Below are 14,465 nucleotides of genomic sequence, written 5' to 3' on the forward strand. Positions count from 1 at the left end.
CAGACTACTTTCCGCCGAGTACTGGCCCATTCACCCATGGCAACTGCCCAAATGCAAAGCCTCCCCCCTCTTGGAAGAACCTTTATCTATTATTAGACAAGTCTAAGCAAGGGTAGAGAGGTGCCCACCTTCTAGTATTTTGTATGCAAACCCTATGATTTAATGCATAGTTTTACTTTAAAAAAAGTGTTATCGTATGATTTTTTTTTGGAGCCCTATGCTCGTACTTTGATGTCTGATAACCACAGTCTGTTACACGAGCTCTAGTTAGAAAGCAACAGCAATGTTCTTCCCTTTCCTATACTGCATAGTCCACAGAGGAGACAGGCGGGATACTGTTAAGGTGGGATTGACCTGAAAGGACGCTTCAGGTGGCGTCCTTTTGATGTTCCACGTTTCTTCGAGGGCAGTTGTGTCATTTCGTGATTCCTCCACCACCAAGGGAGGCGTGGCCGGCGGTGACCACCTGCTCGCTCCTCGCGACAGCGAGCAGGTTAACAGGGCACGGGTACCGTCGGCCCTATTATGACACGTGCCCCTCGTTGATTCGACGGCTTCCCCCACGCCATGTTAGGTTAACAGGGCACGGGTACCGTCGGCCCTATTATGACACGTGCCCCTCGTTGATTCGACGGCTTCCCCCACGCCATGTTGTCATGGACTTAGCTGGTTTTGCCTAAGTCGTGTGACACCCTTGCGTGTCCGTCTGCAAAGGTCAGCCTCCCCGAAGCCTCCCATTGTCCCTTAGGACCACCAAAAGAGAGAACGGGTTAGAGAGAACGCCTCAATCGGGATCCACAAGCAAACATGTCCGAAAAACACTTCATAGACAATGCAAATTACAAACAGACTTTACAAGCTCTGAACAGTGGCACAACAAAGGGTATAATGGTCCATTACAGACCGAAAATCTCTCGCACGTGTCCACATGACACAACCTTTATTTACTAGCCTAAAGAGGCCACCAACCCAACTAAAATGGGACTATTAAGCCTTCGGCTGCCCCTCTACATGCTGTACAAGGCATGAACATGCCAAAAGACACGGACATACATAAGCATTACATCAAACACCCTGTTTCGAAGTTTGTCCGTGATTCTCCCCAACTTATTCCTTCGACGTCCTCGTTGAAGCCTTGTCGACACTGTAACTCCTCGCCTTTGCTGAGTCTTCAATCTTCTGCTCCAGCTACAATGCGCCTCTTGGCTCCCAGCTGCTCTCCGCTGTTGTTTTTGAGTAGTCGAACCTTTGATCCGTCATGCTGGTGCAACTCACCAATGACTCTGACTCTGGTGTGGGGTTGGCTGAGTTGTGTTGATCATTGTTGATTCCTGCGGATCCCCTAGATGAAGGAAAAGACCATCCTTACTACGCTAGTCTCTCAAATTCCTCATGCTGCTTGAACTGGGTGGATGCTTGTTGGAGCTTTAACGAGCATCATCTCACAAACTTCTGAAGTTTTGGATCCTTCCTCCACAAAATTTGCTCATTGACTCTTCTTTCACTTAGTTGTCACATCCAAGTAGGTTCGCATCACTTCCGCTTTCGATTGGAATTTCGTTGGGAGATGAAGCAGACAATCTACTCTCAGTAGCACTGATCACCGTTGGTGAGGATTTGACAACTATTGTCTTCCATTATCTTCGAAGGGTCTTTGAACATATGCAGAGCTCCTCTGCTGGATAGATAAGAGAATTGGGGTACTCGGTTTCACCCATTCTCTTAAGTGTTGAGAAGGCAAAGGTTACTTGACTTCGCCCGCCTCCTCGAGGTTGTACTTCATGCATCGAGCTGGTTACTGGCCTTCGCTTGCTCTTTGCTCACACTTCTGAAGCACATGAAGTGTTTGCACTCCTTGCGTTGAGTTAGCTACTGTGATTCACCTTCTCAATGCCATCGAACTTCTAGAATGCAAGAAGTTTTCACCCCAACTTGGAGTAGTTCTCTCCTAGGTTTGGTCGCCTCTGGGATTGTACCGTCTTCTCCATCAACCCTGCCGCCTACTCCTCTGAGTAGCAAAGGTACAACACCGCATACTGCCTGCTTCGTTCCTTGGTTATGCACTCTTGCATGACCCGAAGTCGTTCACTTTCGACTATCTTGATGAGAAGCACAGTGACACCGGTCTTACGAAGTTCTTCGGCCTCTGCCCTTCAGCCTTGTCTCGGTACTTGGAGATTGCCTCTGCATTCTCCACCTCCTCGGCCCCTTTCACGACAAAGCGCTCTCCCTCAATGAGAGCAAGGGATCAATGACTTTCACGGAAGTCCCGCCTCTGCGGTACCATGGCGTTGCCATGCCCATGGCCCTACTATCCGTCGCCTCGCATCTGTATCCCTTTTCTTCACGATCAGTAGATATGTCTCCGTGGCACTCCTCTGAGTCCACCTCCATTCTAACTGATGCTTGATTTTGGGTAGCTAACTCCCTCTGGACTCGTCGTCGCTTCCTTGCCCCTTTCGACCCCCTGCTTCAACACCTCTGTGTTCTCCAAGCAGTCTGTTTGGTCGATGGAGAGACAGACTGCAACTCCCATGCATGGCCTCTGCCATCACGTTGTAGGGTTTACACCGATTCTGTTCTCCTTAGCTTCCTTGGTAGCAACGTTCACTTACTCGACCTTGTCCTCTGACTTGCCGGGCTCCCTTAAGCGAATATGAGCTCTGGAGTAGTCCAACTCTCCAGCTACTTCGATCATACCTCTGCATGATCAAGTCCCTCCCATGGAACTCACTGGTACTTGCATTCGAACTTTTCCCTTAGTGGAACATAACCCCCATATGCTGATGACCAAGGTTTTCATCCGATGCAAAATTCGATGCACGCCCGGAAGACCCGCCTCTGCGGTACCATGGCCTTCACTCCTTGAATCCATAGCCCTTCTTGCCATCGTGTTGTTCACTGAAGTGGAGCTCCCAGTAGCTCCTGATCATACCTCCATATGATCTAGTCCCTCCCGGGACTATGTCGTGTGTATTGCATTGCCACGAACTGTTCCACCATGATCCGCTGCACCATGTCGCCTCCTGGTGACATCTCCATTGCATTTTGATCCTTATGGAATAAACTCGAATTGTGAACCCTCCATGTGTGGCCTCTGCCAATACATCGCAGTGTCTCCTCCACCTTCGATTTTGTTCGCTCCTTTGGCAATCGACCTTCATCCACTCACTCTTGGGTCACACCTAGATGAAGCACCGCTCTAGGACAGTCCGTTGCCTAGTAGCTCCCGAAGTCCACCGACTTCACTATAATTTATGCACCATTGTCTGGATCCTGGGCCTCTGCCCCTACCAGCACAATCTCCGCTACGCACCGCTTCCTTCATAGCAACTCGAATGGCAACACCGTGGCATATTCTTCAAGAGTACCCGCCTCTGCGTCCTCTTGCCCCGTGCTAAGGCCTTCTGAACCCAACTTCGCCTCCGCAAATTGAGTCGCCTTAGTTCCTCCATCAAATGCTTCTCCGAGATAAGGTGCATGTGCCCCGAAGCTCCCTTCGTCTTTGGCACCATGCAAGATGAGTCCGCTCCGTCAGAATGAAGGACCCATGGAACAACATGATCCTACTCTTGCCTCTGCAAGAGTTCATGTCCTTAACCTCTGTCTAAGGAAAGCACTGTGCCTCTGCTCCACGTTCCAACTTCTATGCTGGCTCCCTTCATGCGGCTTGGGTACTTCGCCAAGTTACACCCAAGTTGCTCCGCTCCTCGTTTTTGCATTGAGTCGATGGTGGCCCTCGTGCCCACCATTCCACGGGTCAGCCCTCCCTTGAGTCCGATCTCCACATCGACTCCAAGTGTGCCTTTATTTAAGTTGCTTTGGGTCGCTCTCCCACTTGATCTCGCAATGCATCCACCAATGCATTCTCTCAAGCGAGATCATGCAACGACTCCTCGCCGCTTGCTCAGTCCATCGAGCTTCGTGGAGTTGTTGTTTGTTGAGGTACTCCTCCTCAACTTGTGAGGTCCGTCTCACATGATTCTCCCTCTAGAGAGCCGGGACTTACCCCTCCTGAAGAACTGTCCCATTGGAGCAACATATCTCTTCGTTTCGGAGACCACCATCCCCTTGACTACTCCGATCTGCGGAACAAACTGTGCATTGTTCTGCCTCCTGCAAACACACTTGCTAGATTGCGACTCCCCGTCAATACAGCCCCCGCTGCACCCCTCAAGGCCTAGCAACATGCTGAACTCGTTGCACACTTCAGCCTCCTACGGACGTATCCTTCACATGCCGAAGAGAAAGCTTCAATGCTCCATGGCGCCGAGTTTCGGTTGCCTTGGGATGGCCACGAACATTCCATCATCCGCATACAAGCCCATGCATGAGTACCAAATTCTTCGAGTTAGCAATTCCCCTCACCTCTGTGAGCTTTGCATAACTCTTTTGGTCGTTGAGCAACTCATTCCACCTTGCATGGTCTCATTCTTGCCAAGCGCCTCGCTTGCCTAGAGTACCATCAAGTATAGTTGTCAATGTTGAGCCGTAGCTCAAACTCAGCCATTCCAACCTTCGTGCGCTCCACATTCTTCCAAGCTTGCCTGTTCTCGTGGTGCCTCTTGCGCGAAGGGTTGGCCATTCCTCTGAATGCCAATCTCGGATGCCCGCTCCTCTGAGCGACTCCTTTTCCCTACATCTCTATGCCTGTTTTCCCCCCAAACGGTCGCGTGTGTGCTGACTGCCCTCAACGCAGCCCCGCTAGGTCCCCCACGTTTGCATGTCAAGTATTTCTATGAGTGCTTGTCCCGCTCTGATACCATCTGTCACGGACTTAGCTGGTTTTGCCTAAGTCATGCGACACCATTGCGTGTCCGTCCGCAAAGGTCAGCCTCCCCGAAGCCTCCCATTGTCCCTTAGGACCACCAAAAGAGAGAACGGGTTAGAGAGAACGCCTCAATCGGGATCCACAAGCAAACATGTCCGAAAAACACTTCATAGACAATGCAAATTACAAACAGACTTTACAAACTCTTAACAGTGGCACAACAAAGGGTATAATGGTCCATTACAGACCGAAAATCTCTCGCACGTGTCCAACTAAAATGAGACTATTAAGCCTTCGGCTGCCTCTCTGTACAAGGCATGAACATGCCAAAAGACACAGACATACATAAGCATTACATCAAATACCCTGTTTCGAAGTTTGTCTGTGACAACGTGGCGTTGCTCCGGCCGTCGATCGATGGGGAACTCAAATAATCCGGTTCGTTTGGCCGCTCGCCCCCGGCCGTAGCTTGTGCCGCAAGCCTTTTCATGGCACCCGGTGATGGACTCTGTTTCCCTCCACTCCGCCCTGGGAGATGATCTCCCTTAAGAGAGAAGTCTCCAAAGGGCTTCCATTCTTCATCGGAGAGGGTTCAGCTGCTAGTTCTATTGGCGATCGACAGACGAATCATGGCCTGATGATTCAACGGATCATAGGGTAGGATGGATGATCCAACTCACGAGATGGTGAGCCCCCTCTCTTGCTCCCTGTTTCTTGTTCTCGATCGACACGGCTCGTGTCGGATTTGTGCTTCTTGCTTCCGTTCGATCTGCAGCCCTCCATGGATGCAAGCAGCAGCGACTGCCAGCTGAAGTGCTGTGCGGATTGCCGGACGACCAAAACCCCTCTTTGGAGAGCCGGCCCTTCTGGCCCCAAGGTACCACTACTGCTACTACCCCCGCTTCGACCTTGTGTTGTTCTTGGAACGAGGCAAGGCTGATCTGTCGATCTGTGACGTGTGATGCCAGTCGCTCTGCAACGCGTGCGGAATCCGGTACAGGAAGAACGGGAGAGCCTTACCGGTGTCGAATAAGAAGAAGGTGGAGATTGGCAGCGGCGGGGGTGAGGGGTTTGGGGTGTCTTTCAAGCTTCGGAAGCTGGGGTTGGGTTTGCGGGAGCAGAGATCCATGATCCAGAAGCAGAGAAGGAGGGGCATGCTGGGGGAGGAGGAGGCTGCCGTCGTCCTCATGGCCCTCTCAGCCGGCTTCCTATATGCGTAAACCCTAAATCTTTTAAAGTAGAAGGCTAAATTGATCTCCTTGTTGGTGGTAGGATGGAGTTGAGCAGATGCTGTCACCATGTCTTGAGCTAAGCTGACGCCGTGTTCTGAATCCCTTGCAGTCTCTATGCTGTGTATGCTGGTGTTGTAGAAATTAGTCGAAAACAGTTTTTGTTGTGGGAAACAGCTCGGAGAGCCAAACGATAACACTCCTTCCCCATGTTTACGACAAAACACAATTTAATGACATCATTCATCTTTGCATTAAATGTATTAAGAGTGATAATTCACAATATAAAGAAAGGATAAAAATGGTATGTAACCATTTTCTATAGCCGGGTATAATATCAGACCGGGAATCAAAGGAATCTCTTCCTTTATATGGGTTCAGACCGGCATTAACCCTCACCAAATGTACATTATGTTACATAATGTACCAAATGACATTATTATTTTTATCTTAATCGAACTAAATATAGACATAATGGGGTTCATCTTATACCCATGTGAAGAATCCATACTTTTGGTTTGGTATAGTCTATCGATGATGTTTATGAAATCATTGTCTATGAATTGATAAGCTAACTTTTATATTTTAAAATATAAAATGAGCTTCAAAATCAAGCTTTATTATTATTTTATATAATTTAGGGTATTAATGATAAATTCATAAGAAATAAAGAATACGTGAACTATGTGTTGGCTCAAGACCTAAATCTTATAATCTCTTTATAAGATGGAAAAATATTTATTTCAATTAGGGCTCCGTGATAGCTTGGTTAGATCGAAATGGATGTTCAGGATCCTGATCAAAATAAAATATTAAAAAAATTATATTAAAATTTCATCAGATTATATTAATTGAGATCGGTTATTATTTATTTAAATTTTTTTATTTTATTCTATTACTGAGTTAAGAGTTATAAGAATCAGATAATCTTATTCGACATTAATCTTTGTGTAGGTTTTTTCTTAAAGTTTTCATCAAATTATATTAATTAAGATCAATTATTATTTATTTAAATATTTTTATTTTATTCTATTACTGATTTAAGAGTTATAAGAATCATATGGAGAATCTTATCTGACATTAATATTTGTGTAAGTCTTTTCTTAAAGTTTCTTATGTACAAGCTAAATAGAACTTATCTAATCATCGTTGACATCTTTCGTATTGTTAACGAACAAATATGTTATGATCGATGAGTCAACACGATTAGGTCCGCGGATCGATGTCGAGAGCTTACTACGAGGTGATCTAGATGATGAGGTGGTCGGACCCTCGGGAAGGAGTGCTGTTAGCGTTGGTCGAGATCGGGGCCGGTTAATAACTCCACTTTGCCGAGCGGCTGGCACTTCTGTGCCTAGTCTCTCGCCCTCGCCGTCAACAAGTGGTCGCCCTCCTGTAAAAATGGCCTCTACCGGATGGTCCTTGGTTGTGGCCCCTCCGACGAACAAGTTAGTAACGAGAGAGATTAATTTTCTTTTTCCCTTTTGTTTACTACCTCCCCCTGGCCGAAAGCCGACCAGGGATTTTATACTATGACGCAAGGGTTGATGGTGCGTCGATTCGACGTCACCGTCGACCCCCGAGGGATGGGACGACCCTTCTGATCGGCTGCCGTTTTGGGACGTGCAGAGCAATGTCAAACAGCACCGTCCCAAGCTTCTAGGATCGGACATGTGGCATATCTTCTTGGTATGAGCTCTCGGGATGGGACGTGTGGTGTAGGGCTCTGACTTAGCGTGCTGTGTCGGCTATGACGTGTTCGGGCTGCCAAAATATACCGTATCACGTATGATCAGAAAATAACATTTCTTAACAGCTAAAACTAAAGCATACAGAACGAAAGGCAGGCTATAATATAGTTAAGATTAAAGAAATTGAACAAAAGCTATGAATTTTGACGAAATCAATTGTATGATATGGAGTTTTTATTTAGAACAGACAGATGAATGAGATCAGGATTACAGTGGTATGAGTTTTCATCTAAATCGTCCGTCTCACTACAAGTTTTAATCTCAACCATTCAATCCTAAAATCAGTTTAATGATATTTATCTTTATTTGAAAAATACGAACGGTTTAGATCAATTTTCATGGTGGAATAGACGTTTTCAATGGACGCATGGGATTTGCACTTCGAGGAAGCGAGGCCGCGTCAACGTCACCACGATTCCCGCCTCTCCCACATCGACTGGAGCCCAACGCTGCCGAGCAATGGCAAATGGCCATTCTTTGGACGCTTCTCCTCCCTTTCCGTGGCCTCCCCACGGCCTCCGGAGACCGAGCCTTCCTCGCCTTCCTCCCCTCTTTCCTCTCTTTAAACTCCTCGCCCCCTCCTCCCCTACCCGAGTGGGTGCATCCGGATCTCTTCCTCTCGCCCCTCTTCCGCAAAGAAGAGGGAGCGCGGCCCACCTCCGCCGTTAGCCTAGCATCACCTTCCTGCTTCCGTTCGACGAGCCAGGGCGAGACCACGTTGCCCCGTCGAGGTGAAGAACCATGGCAGCGCTGCAGGAGACCGCGGCAACGCGGTCTCTCGCGGGCTTCTTTCTCCTCCTCCTCCTCCTCGTCCTGCCCAGCACCGACGCGGCTCGCCAACTCACCGACCAACAAGGGGTGTCCTACGATGGCCGCTCGTTGATCATCAATGGGAGGAGAGAGCTGCTCTTCTCGGGGTCGGTCCATTACCCTCGAAGCACGCCTGAGGTAGAGATTGGGCCATTTTCAAGACATTGTTTAAGCTCTTGAGATCATCAGTCATCCAATTCCAAATTTTTATTAGTGATTTTAAAGCATATTGGTAACCCCAATTAAAATCATCATCATGGTATCAGATTAGGTTATGAGATCGAAGCCTTTATCTGCTCCTCTCGATTCCATCTGATATTTAATTAACACACTACAATGTCTTTCTCTAGTTGGCCTTCATCATTCGCTTGGGATGATATCAGAATGTATCCTTTCCTAAAATCTTTGATATATATTTGTGCAATGCTGTTCTTTAATTCGATTACATCATGAATTTGGTTTCAGTTTTACTCATAATCCGACTTGCACATGAGGGGATTCTATAATTCAATGTAGATTAGGTCCTTTCCTAATGGTTTAAACTGTTGGGATTATTGTGGTGCTCATGAGAAGTATCTCTTCTAATTGATCAGATGTGGCCGGACATCATCAAGAAGGCTAAGGAAGGCGGGTTGAACACGATCCAAACATATGTCTTCTGGAACGCCCATGAGCCTTTGTATGGCCAGGTAAGGCTACCCGCACGCTGCCTTTGCGGAGACCAACCCATGCCCGAGATCATTGAACTGAGAATTTGATTGCTTGCAACAGTTCAATTTCGAAGGAAGATATGACTTGGTGAAATTTATCAAGTTGGTGCAAGCGCACGGGATGTATGTGACCCTTCGGATCGGCCCCTTCATTCAAGCAGAATGGAATCATGGGTGTGTGGCAGTGGGCTTTTCTTGTGCAGCTGCTTTCGCATTGTTTACATTGCTTACAAATACCATCAGTGTCATTCTAATGCTGTCTTCTCTGATATATTGCAGAGGGTTGCCTTATTGGCTCAGGGAGGTCTCCAACATCACTTTCCGAACAAACAACCAACCTTACATGGTAATTGCACTCTCTAATTATTTTCAGCGCCTGGAGTCAGACCAAGCATACGTGATTCGTGTGCTATCTGTATAAATGCATAAGCCAAGAACCATCAACATGTTGCTAAGCTCCTCTTGGTAAAGTTGTTGATTTGTTCATGCAGTCCCATATGGAAAGGTTTACAAAGATGATTGTGCAAAAGATGAACGATGAGAAGCTATTTGCCCCTCAAGGAGGTCCCATCATTCTAGCACAGGTTCAATTAACTCAAGATTTGCATTTCCTTCTTTTCGTGGTTGCTTCCTCATTTACCTCACTGTTCAATTATGATAGTTTACTGACTGAATCATTGCATGACTCTGAATGCAATAGATCGAGAATGAATACAACAATGTGGCACGGGCATTCCAAGGTGGCGCTGATTACATTCAGTGGGCCGGTAACATGGCTGTTGGGCTCAACGTCGGAGTCCCATGGGTGATGTGCAAACAGAACAATGCTCCTGGTCCAGTGGTATGTTCTTTCAATTGGATTCAATTTGGTGAAATTTTAGATTAATGATACCGATGGATGCTAAAAAAATTCACAGTTGTAAAGATGGATGACCATGTAGTTGTCTGATCCAATTACCATCGTGTCACATGTAGATCAACGCATGCAATGGAAGGAACTGTGGAGATACTTTTGCAGGGCCTAACCATCCGAGCAAGCCTGCCTTGTGGACTGAGAACTGGACTGCTCAGTAAGTTTGCATTCGGTATCAATTCTGTTCAATTCCTGTCACTCCAGTGAACACACAAAAATGTGATTTTCAGAAGAAAAAAACAACTACTAGAACAAATATTATCTCTAAAATGGTCTGCATCATTGCAGAAATGAATCTGATTTGAGTGCCTTAGATTTTAAGTAGCTCCTTCATTTTGACACACGGGAATCTGATTTTGGTTTTGCATTGTGCTAAAAAATCCTTTCTGATTATTTCAGATATAGAGTATTTGGTGACCCACCATCTCAAAGATCAGCAGAGGATCTGGCATACTCTGTGGCACGCTTCTTCTCAAAGAATGGCACACTCACAAACTATTACATGGTATGGAGTTTTGCTCTGAAATCATGTCTAATATAAGAATAAACATGTAATCCTCTAACATCTGGCTGTATTCAGTATCATGGAGGAACCAATTTTGGGAGGACTGGTGCTGCCTTTGTGATGACTAGATACTATGATGAAGCCCCACTTGATGAATATGGTCAGATTCCAGGAACCTTGATCCCTGATCTCTTTGTCCTTTTGGTTTCCTTGTCTAACTCATTCTGAAATCATTCTTTCTACCGCTTTATCATGATTCAGGTTTGCAGAAAGAGCCCAAATGGGGCCATCTGAAGGACTTACATAATGCGCTGAAGTTGTGCAGGAAGGGATTGCTATGGGGGACTCCTTCTGTCCAAAAATTTGATGCTGGTTTTGAGGTAAGCAGAGTGACATTTATCAAGCTCAATCAGCACTTGGATCCTATTCACCTTTAGAGAAGAGTTGGATCTGATGACTGAAGTACTTGCCTAATGAACAAACTGTGTTGCTGCAATAAGATGAGTTCTTGGACTTGCAGGCTAGATTGTATGAGATACCTGAGAGTAAAGTTTGTGTTGCCTTCCTAACAAATACCAATGCGAAAAAGGATGGTGTTGTGAATTTCCGAGGTGTGGAGTACTATCTGCCTCGCCACTCCATCAGCATCCTCCCAGACTGTAAGACCGTTGTGTTCAACAGTCAGCAGGTAAACAGAACACGAATACCATGCACCATATTCTTCTGCAGCAATACTATCAAGAACCAGCGACAGAATATTGCCAGTAGCGTAACTTTTGTGCATTTTGACAGGTTAATTCTCAGCACAATGCCAGGACATTTGACGTAGCGAAGGCGACAAAGGAGAACAACCAGTGGCAGATGTACACAGAGCATATTCCAACCACCCGTGATGCCAATGTCTCAGCAAAAGGGCCCCTGGAACTTCTGAACATGACCAAGGACACCACAGATTATCTCTGGTACACAACAAGGTAACTGTAACCTTAACCTCAAGAGACTGGAGATGGTTTGGATGCCATCAAATTAAGCATATCGAAATCCTTTGATTGGATTTCCTGTCTGAAAGACCATTCAGATTACTTCAAGAATGTTAATCCTATGCGTGCTGTCGCTAACGTGACTAACTGTTAGCTGAATGCTATGTAATTAGTGATCATTTTCTCTCATAAAAATTCAGCTTCAAGTTGGACGACGATGATTTACCTATGCGACATGACATCCGCCCCGTGCTCCAAGTATCAAACCTTGGCCATGCTATGCATGCCTTTGTGAATGGCAAATTCATAGGTATCATCTTTTTGTTCCTCAACAACCAATTCTGGGAAACACCATGATGCGTCTTCTAACGATGTTCGTATCTGATACTTGTTTCAGGATCTGGACATGGGACCAAAATCGAGAAGAGTTTTGTCTTCCAGAAGCCGATGGATCTAAAAGCAGGAGTCAACCAGATAGCCATTCTGGGATTGACAGTAGGATTGCCGGTAAAATCCATATCGAAAACAGGATGAACTAGATTGCATGACAAAGCTTGATTATGTCTTACTGATTCAAGTTTTGATGGTTCCTCCATGAAGGATAGTGGAGCATACTTGGAACACAGGCTTTCTGGTGTTCATACCGTCGTCATCCAAGGTCTCAATGCCGGCACATTGGATCTGTCGCAGAATCTGTGGAGGCACCAGGTACATGAAGAACCGTACAACCTTATAGTTTCCGGAGTCAAAACTGTAAATTGAGTTGGATTTCTCGTCCTACAGGTTGGATTGACCGGAGAGAATCTGGGCATTTTCGATGAGCAAAGAGCGAACGCTGTCAAGTGGGAGGAGGCTCAGAGTGACACTGCAGTCACATGGTACAAGGTAAACGATGAGATGATCCTTGTTCGATCACAGTAGACCATGCTTGACATGAGGTCCTTCCCAGAGATACTTCGATGCTCCTTCGGGGAACGACCCGGTCGCCGTGGACATGAACTCCATGGGGAAAGGACAGGTGTGGATCAATGGCGAAAGCATCGGTCGCTTCTGGGTCTCCTACCTCAGTCCTCTCGGCAAGGCTTCTCAGTCAATGTAAGTCATCATCATCAAGCTCTTAGTCGCCATGCACAAACAAGCTCACATTGTTAAGACGCTGCATGTTGCAGCTACCACGTGCCGCGGTCGTTCTTGAAGCCGAAGAACAACCTGATGGTCGTCTTCGAGGAGCACGGTGGGAAGCCGAAGGACATTGTGATCCTAACGGTGAAGCGGGACAACATCTGCACCTTCGTGTCGGCACAGCACCCGGCGCAGATCGGGACGTGGTCGAGGGAGGACAGCCAGATCCGGAGCGTCGTGGGCGACGCCAAGCCGGAGGCCCGCCTCAAGTGCGGGGAGAAGAAGGTGATCCGCTCCATCGTCTTCGCTAGCTTCGGGAACCCCGACGGCATGTGCGGCAACTTCACCGTTGGCAGCTGCCACACGCAGCAGGCCAAGAGCGTGGTCGAGAAGGTAATGGTCTCCATGGAAGCCACCAACGCCAGCTTGTTCTCCCACTGACTCGTACTGTTCCGCCATGGCAGGCCTGCTTGGGGAAGGAGTCCTGCGCACTGCCGGTCTCGGCGGAGGCATACGGCGCGGACGCTGGGTGCCCGGGGACGACGGCCACTCTCGCAGTCCAGGCCAAGTGCGCCCGGAAGAGCAAGCAGGATTGATCTCTGCGGTCTCTTCGAGTGCAGATGGAGAGTGTTGCTGATAGTACCACCATGAACAGTCGATCTGATGGAATCTTGAGGACTAAGTCTTCCTTGTCGACATGGAGATGGAGATGATGATGATTCGTGAGCTTGCTTTGTCTCGGTAGCAAGTGTAGTCTTGTGTACTACGCTACCAATTTGGAGATCTTTATTATAATGGTTAATGAAATCTCTCAGTGACACGTGCGACTTTTGATGCATTCGACTCATTAGTTATTCGATCAAGTCATATTTGTTATCAAAGCTTTGTATCAAATAATTGATTGATATCTAGTATTTAAAAATAAATTAAAAAAAATAAATATTTAAAATTATTAAAAATTTGTGTAAATGTGAATGAGAAATGATAGGATATGGTAACCATAAATAAGTCCCACCTTATTATGCATGTTGTTTCCTAACTTACTCAAGTAGTCAAAGCTAAGAGACACTCTTTGCCTCGAATGACATTGAAGTGGTAGATATGTTGTAAACTATATATGAAGCAAGATTTTGTTCCTTATTCTCATGAATATTTATCAATACATGCTTGATGTTAGCATATGATAGCACTATTCAATTCATTGTAAATCATTTAATTATTTCCTATGTAGTTCTATGTTCCTATTTTTTTGTAACTTAATACTTCAATTAATCTTTGCATGTCTTCTTCTACTTTGCATGTTGTATATTTATATTTGTATGGTCAAGATGAAAGATTTGTGCACATTGGAAATTGGAAATGGTGTTATGAGGTGAGACTTGTTGTCATGGATGACCACAGAGTTCCAATTAGAGGCTTAGGTGGGGAGGATCACTGTCCATCAAACTCTTCATGCCTCCTAAATAAGCAAGCATGAAATGACTTATTTGCTTACCGAGAGAGCAAGCAAGTATATTTAATTACTATCACAATTACAATATATATATGATCATAACATATTTAGTTATAGATTTTAATGTTATATATATATATAATATCCACATAATAAAATCAAGTTGAAAGTCATTTTGATGATATTTGATGATCTATCTCGAAAGTTATTGTATAATAAAA

General features: G+C 46.0%; 1 protein-coding gene across 1 annotated transcript; it reads left to right on the forward strand.

Annotated features, from left to right (window-relative positions):
* Nucleotides 1–8,270: 8,270 nt before the first annotated feature.
* LOC103989373 (beta-galactosidase 11-like) lies at nt 8,271–13,590 on the forward strand. The gene is made up of 19 exons (XM_009408202.3): nt 8,271–8,699; nt 9,155–9,250; nt 9,333–9,445; nt 9,551–9,617; nt 9,763–9,855; nt 9,972–10,112; nt 10,247–10,341; nt 10,584–10,689; nt 10,765–10,849; nt 10,951–11,069; nt 11,210–11,377; nt 11,482–11,663; nt 11,870–11,979; nt 12,067–12,176; nt 12,270–12,377; nt 12,453–12,554; nt 12,619–12,764; nt 12,839–13,184; nt 13,256–13,590. Exons 1-19 carry the CDS (start codon nt 8,493–8,495, stop codon nt 13,385–13,387), a joined length of 2,526 nt encoding a protein of 841 aa, XP_009406477.3. The 5' UTR covers nt 8,271–8,492; the 3' UTR covers nt 13,388–13,590.
* The last annotated feature ends 875 nt before the right edge of the window (nt 13,591–14,465 follow it).

This window comes from Musa acuminata, chromosome BXJ3-1, assembly GCF_036884655.1.
Source record: "Musa acuminata AAA Group cultivar baxijiao chromosome BXJ3-1, Cavendish_Baxijiao_AAA, whole genome shotgun sequence".
In the NCBI taxonomy this organism is placed as follows: domain Eukaryota; kingdom Viridiplantae; phylum Streptophyta; class Magnoliopsida; order Zingiberales; family Musaceae; genus Musa; species Musa acuminata.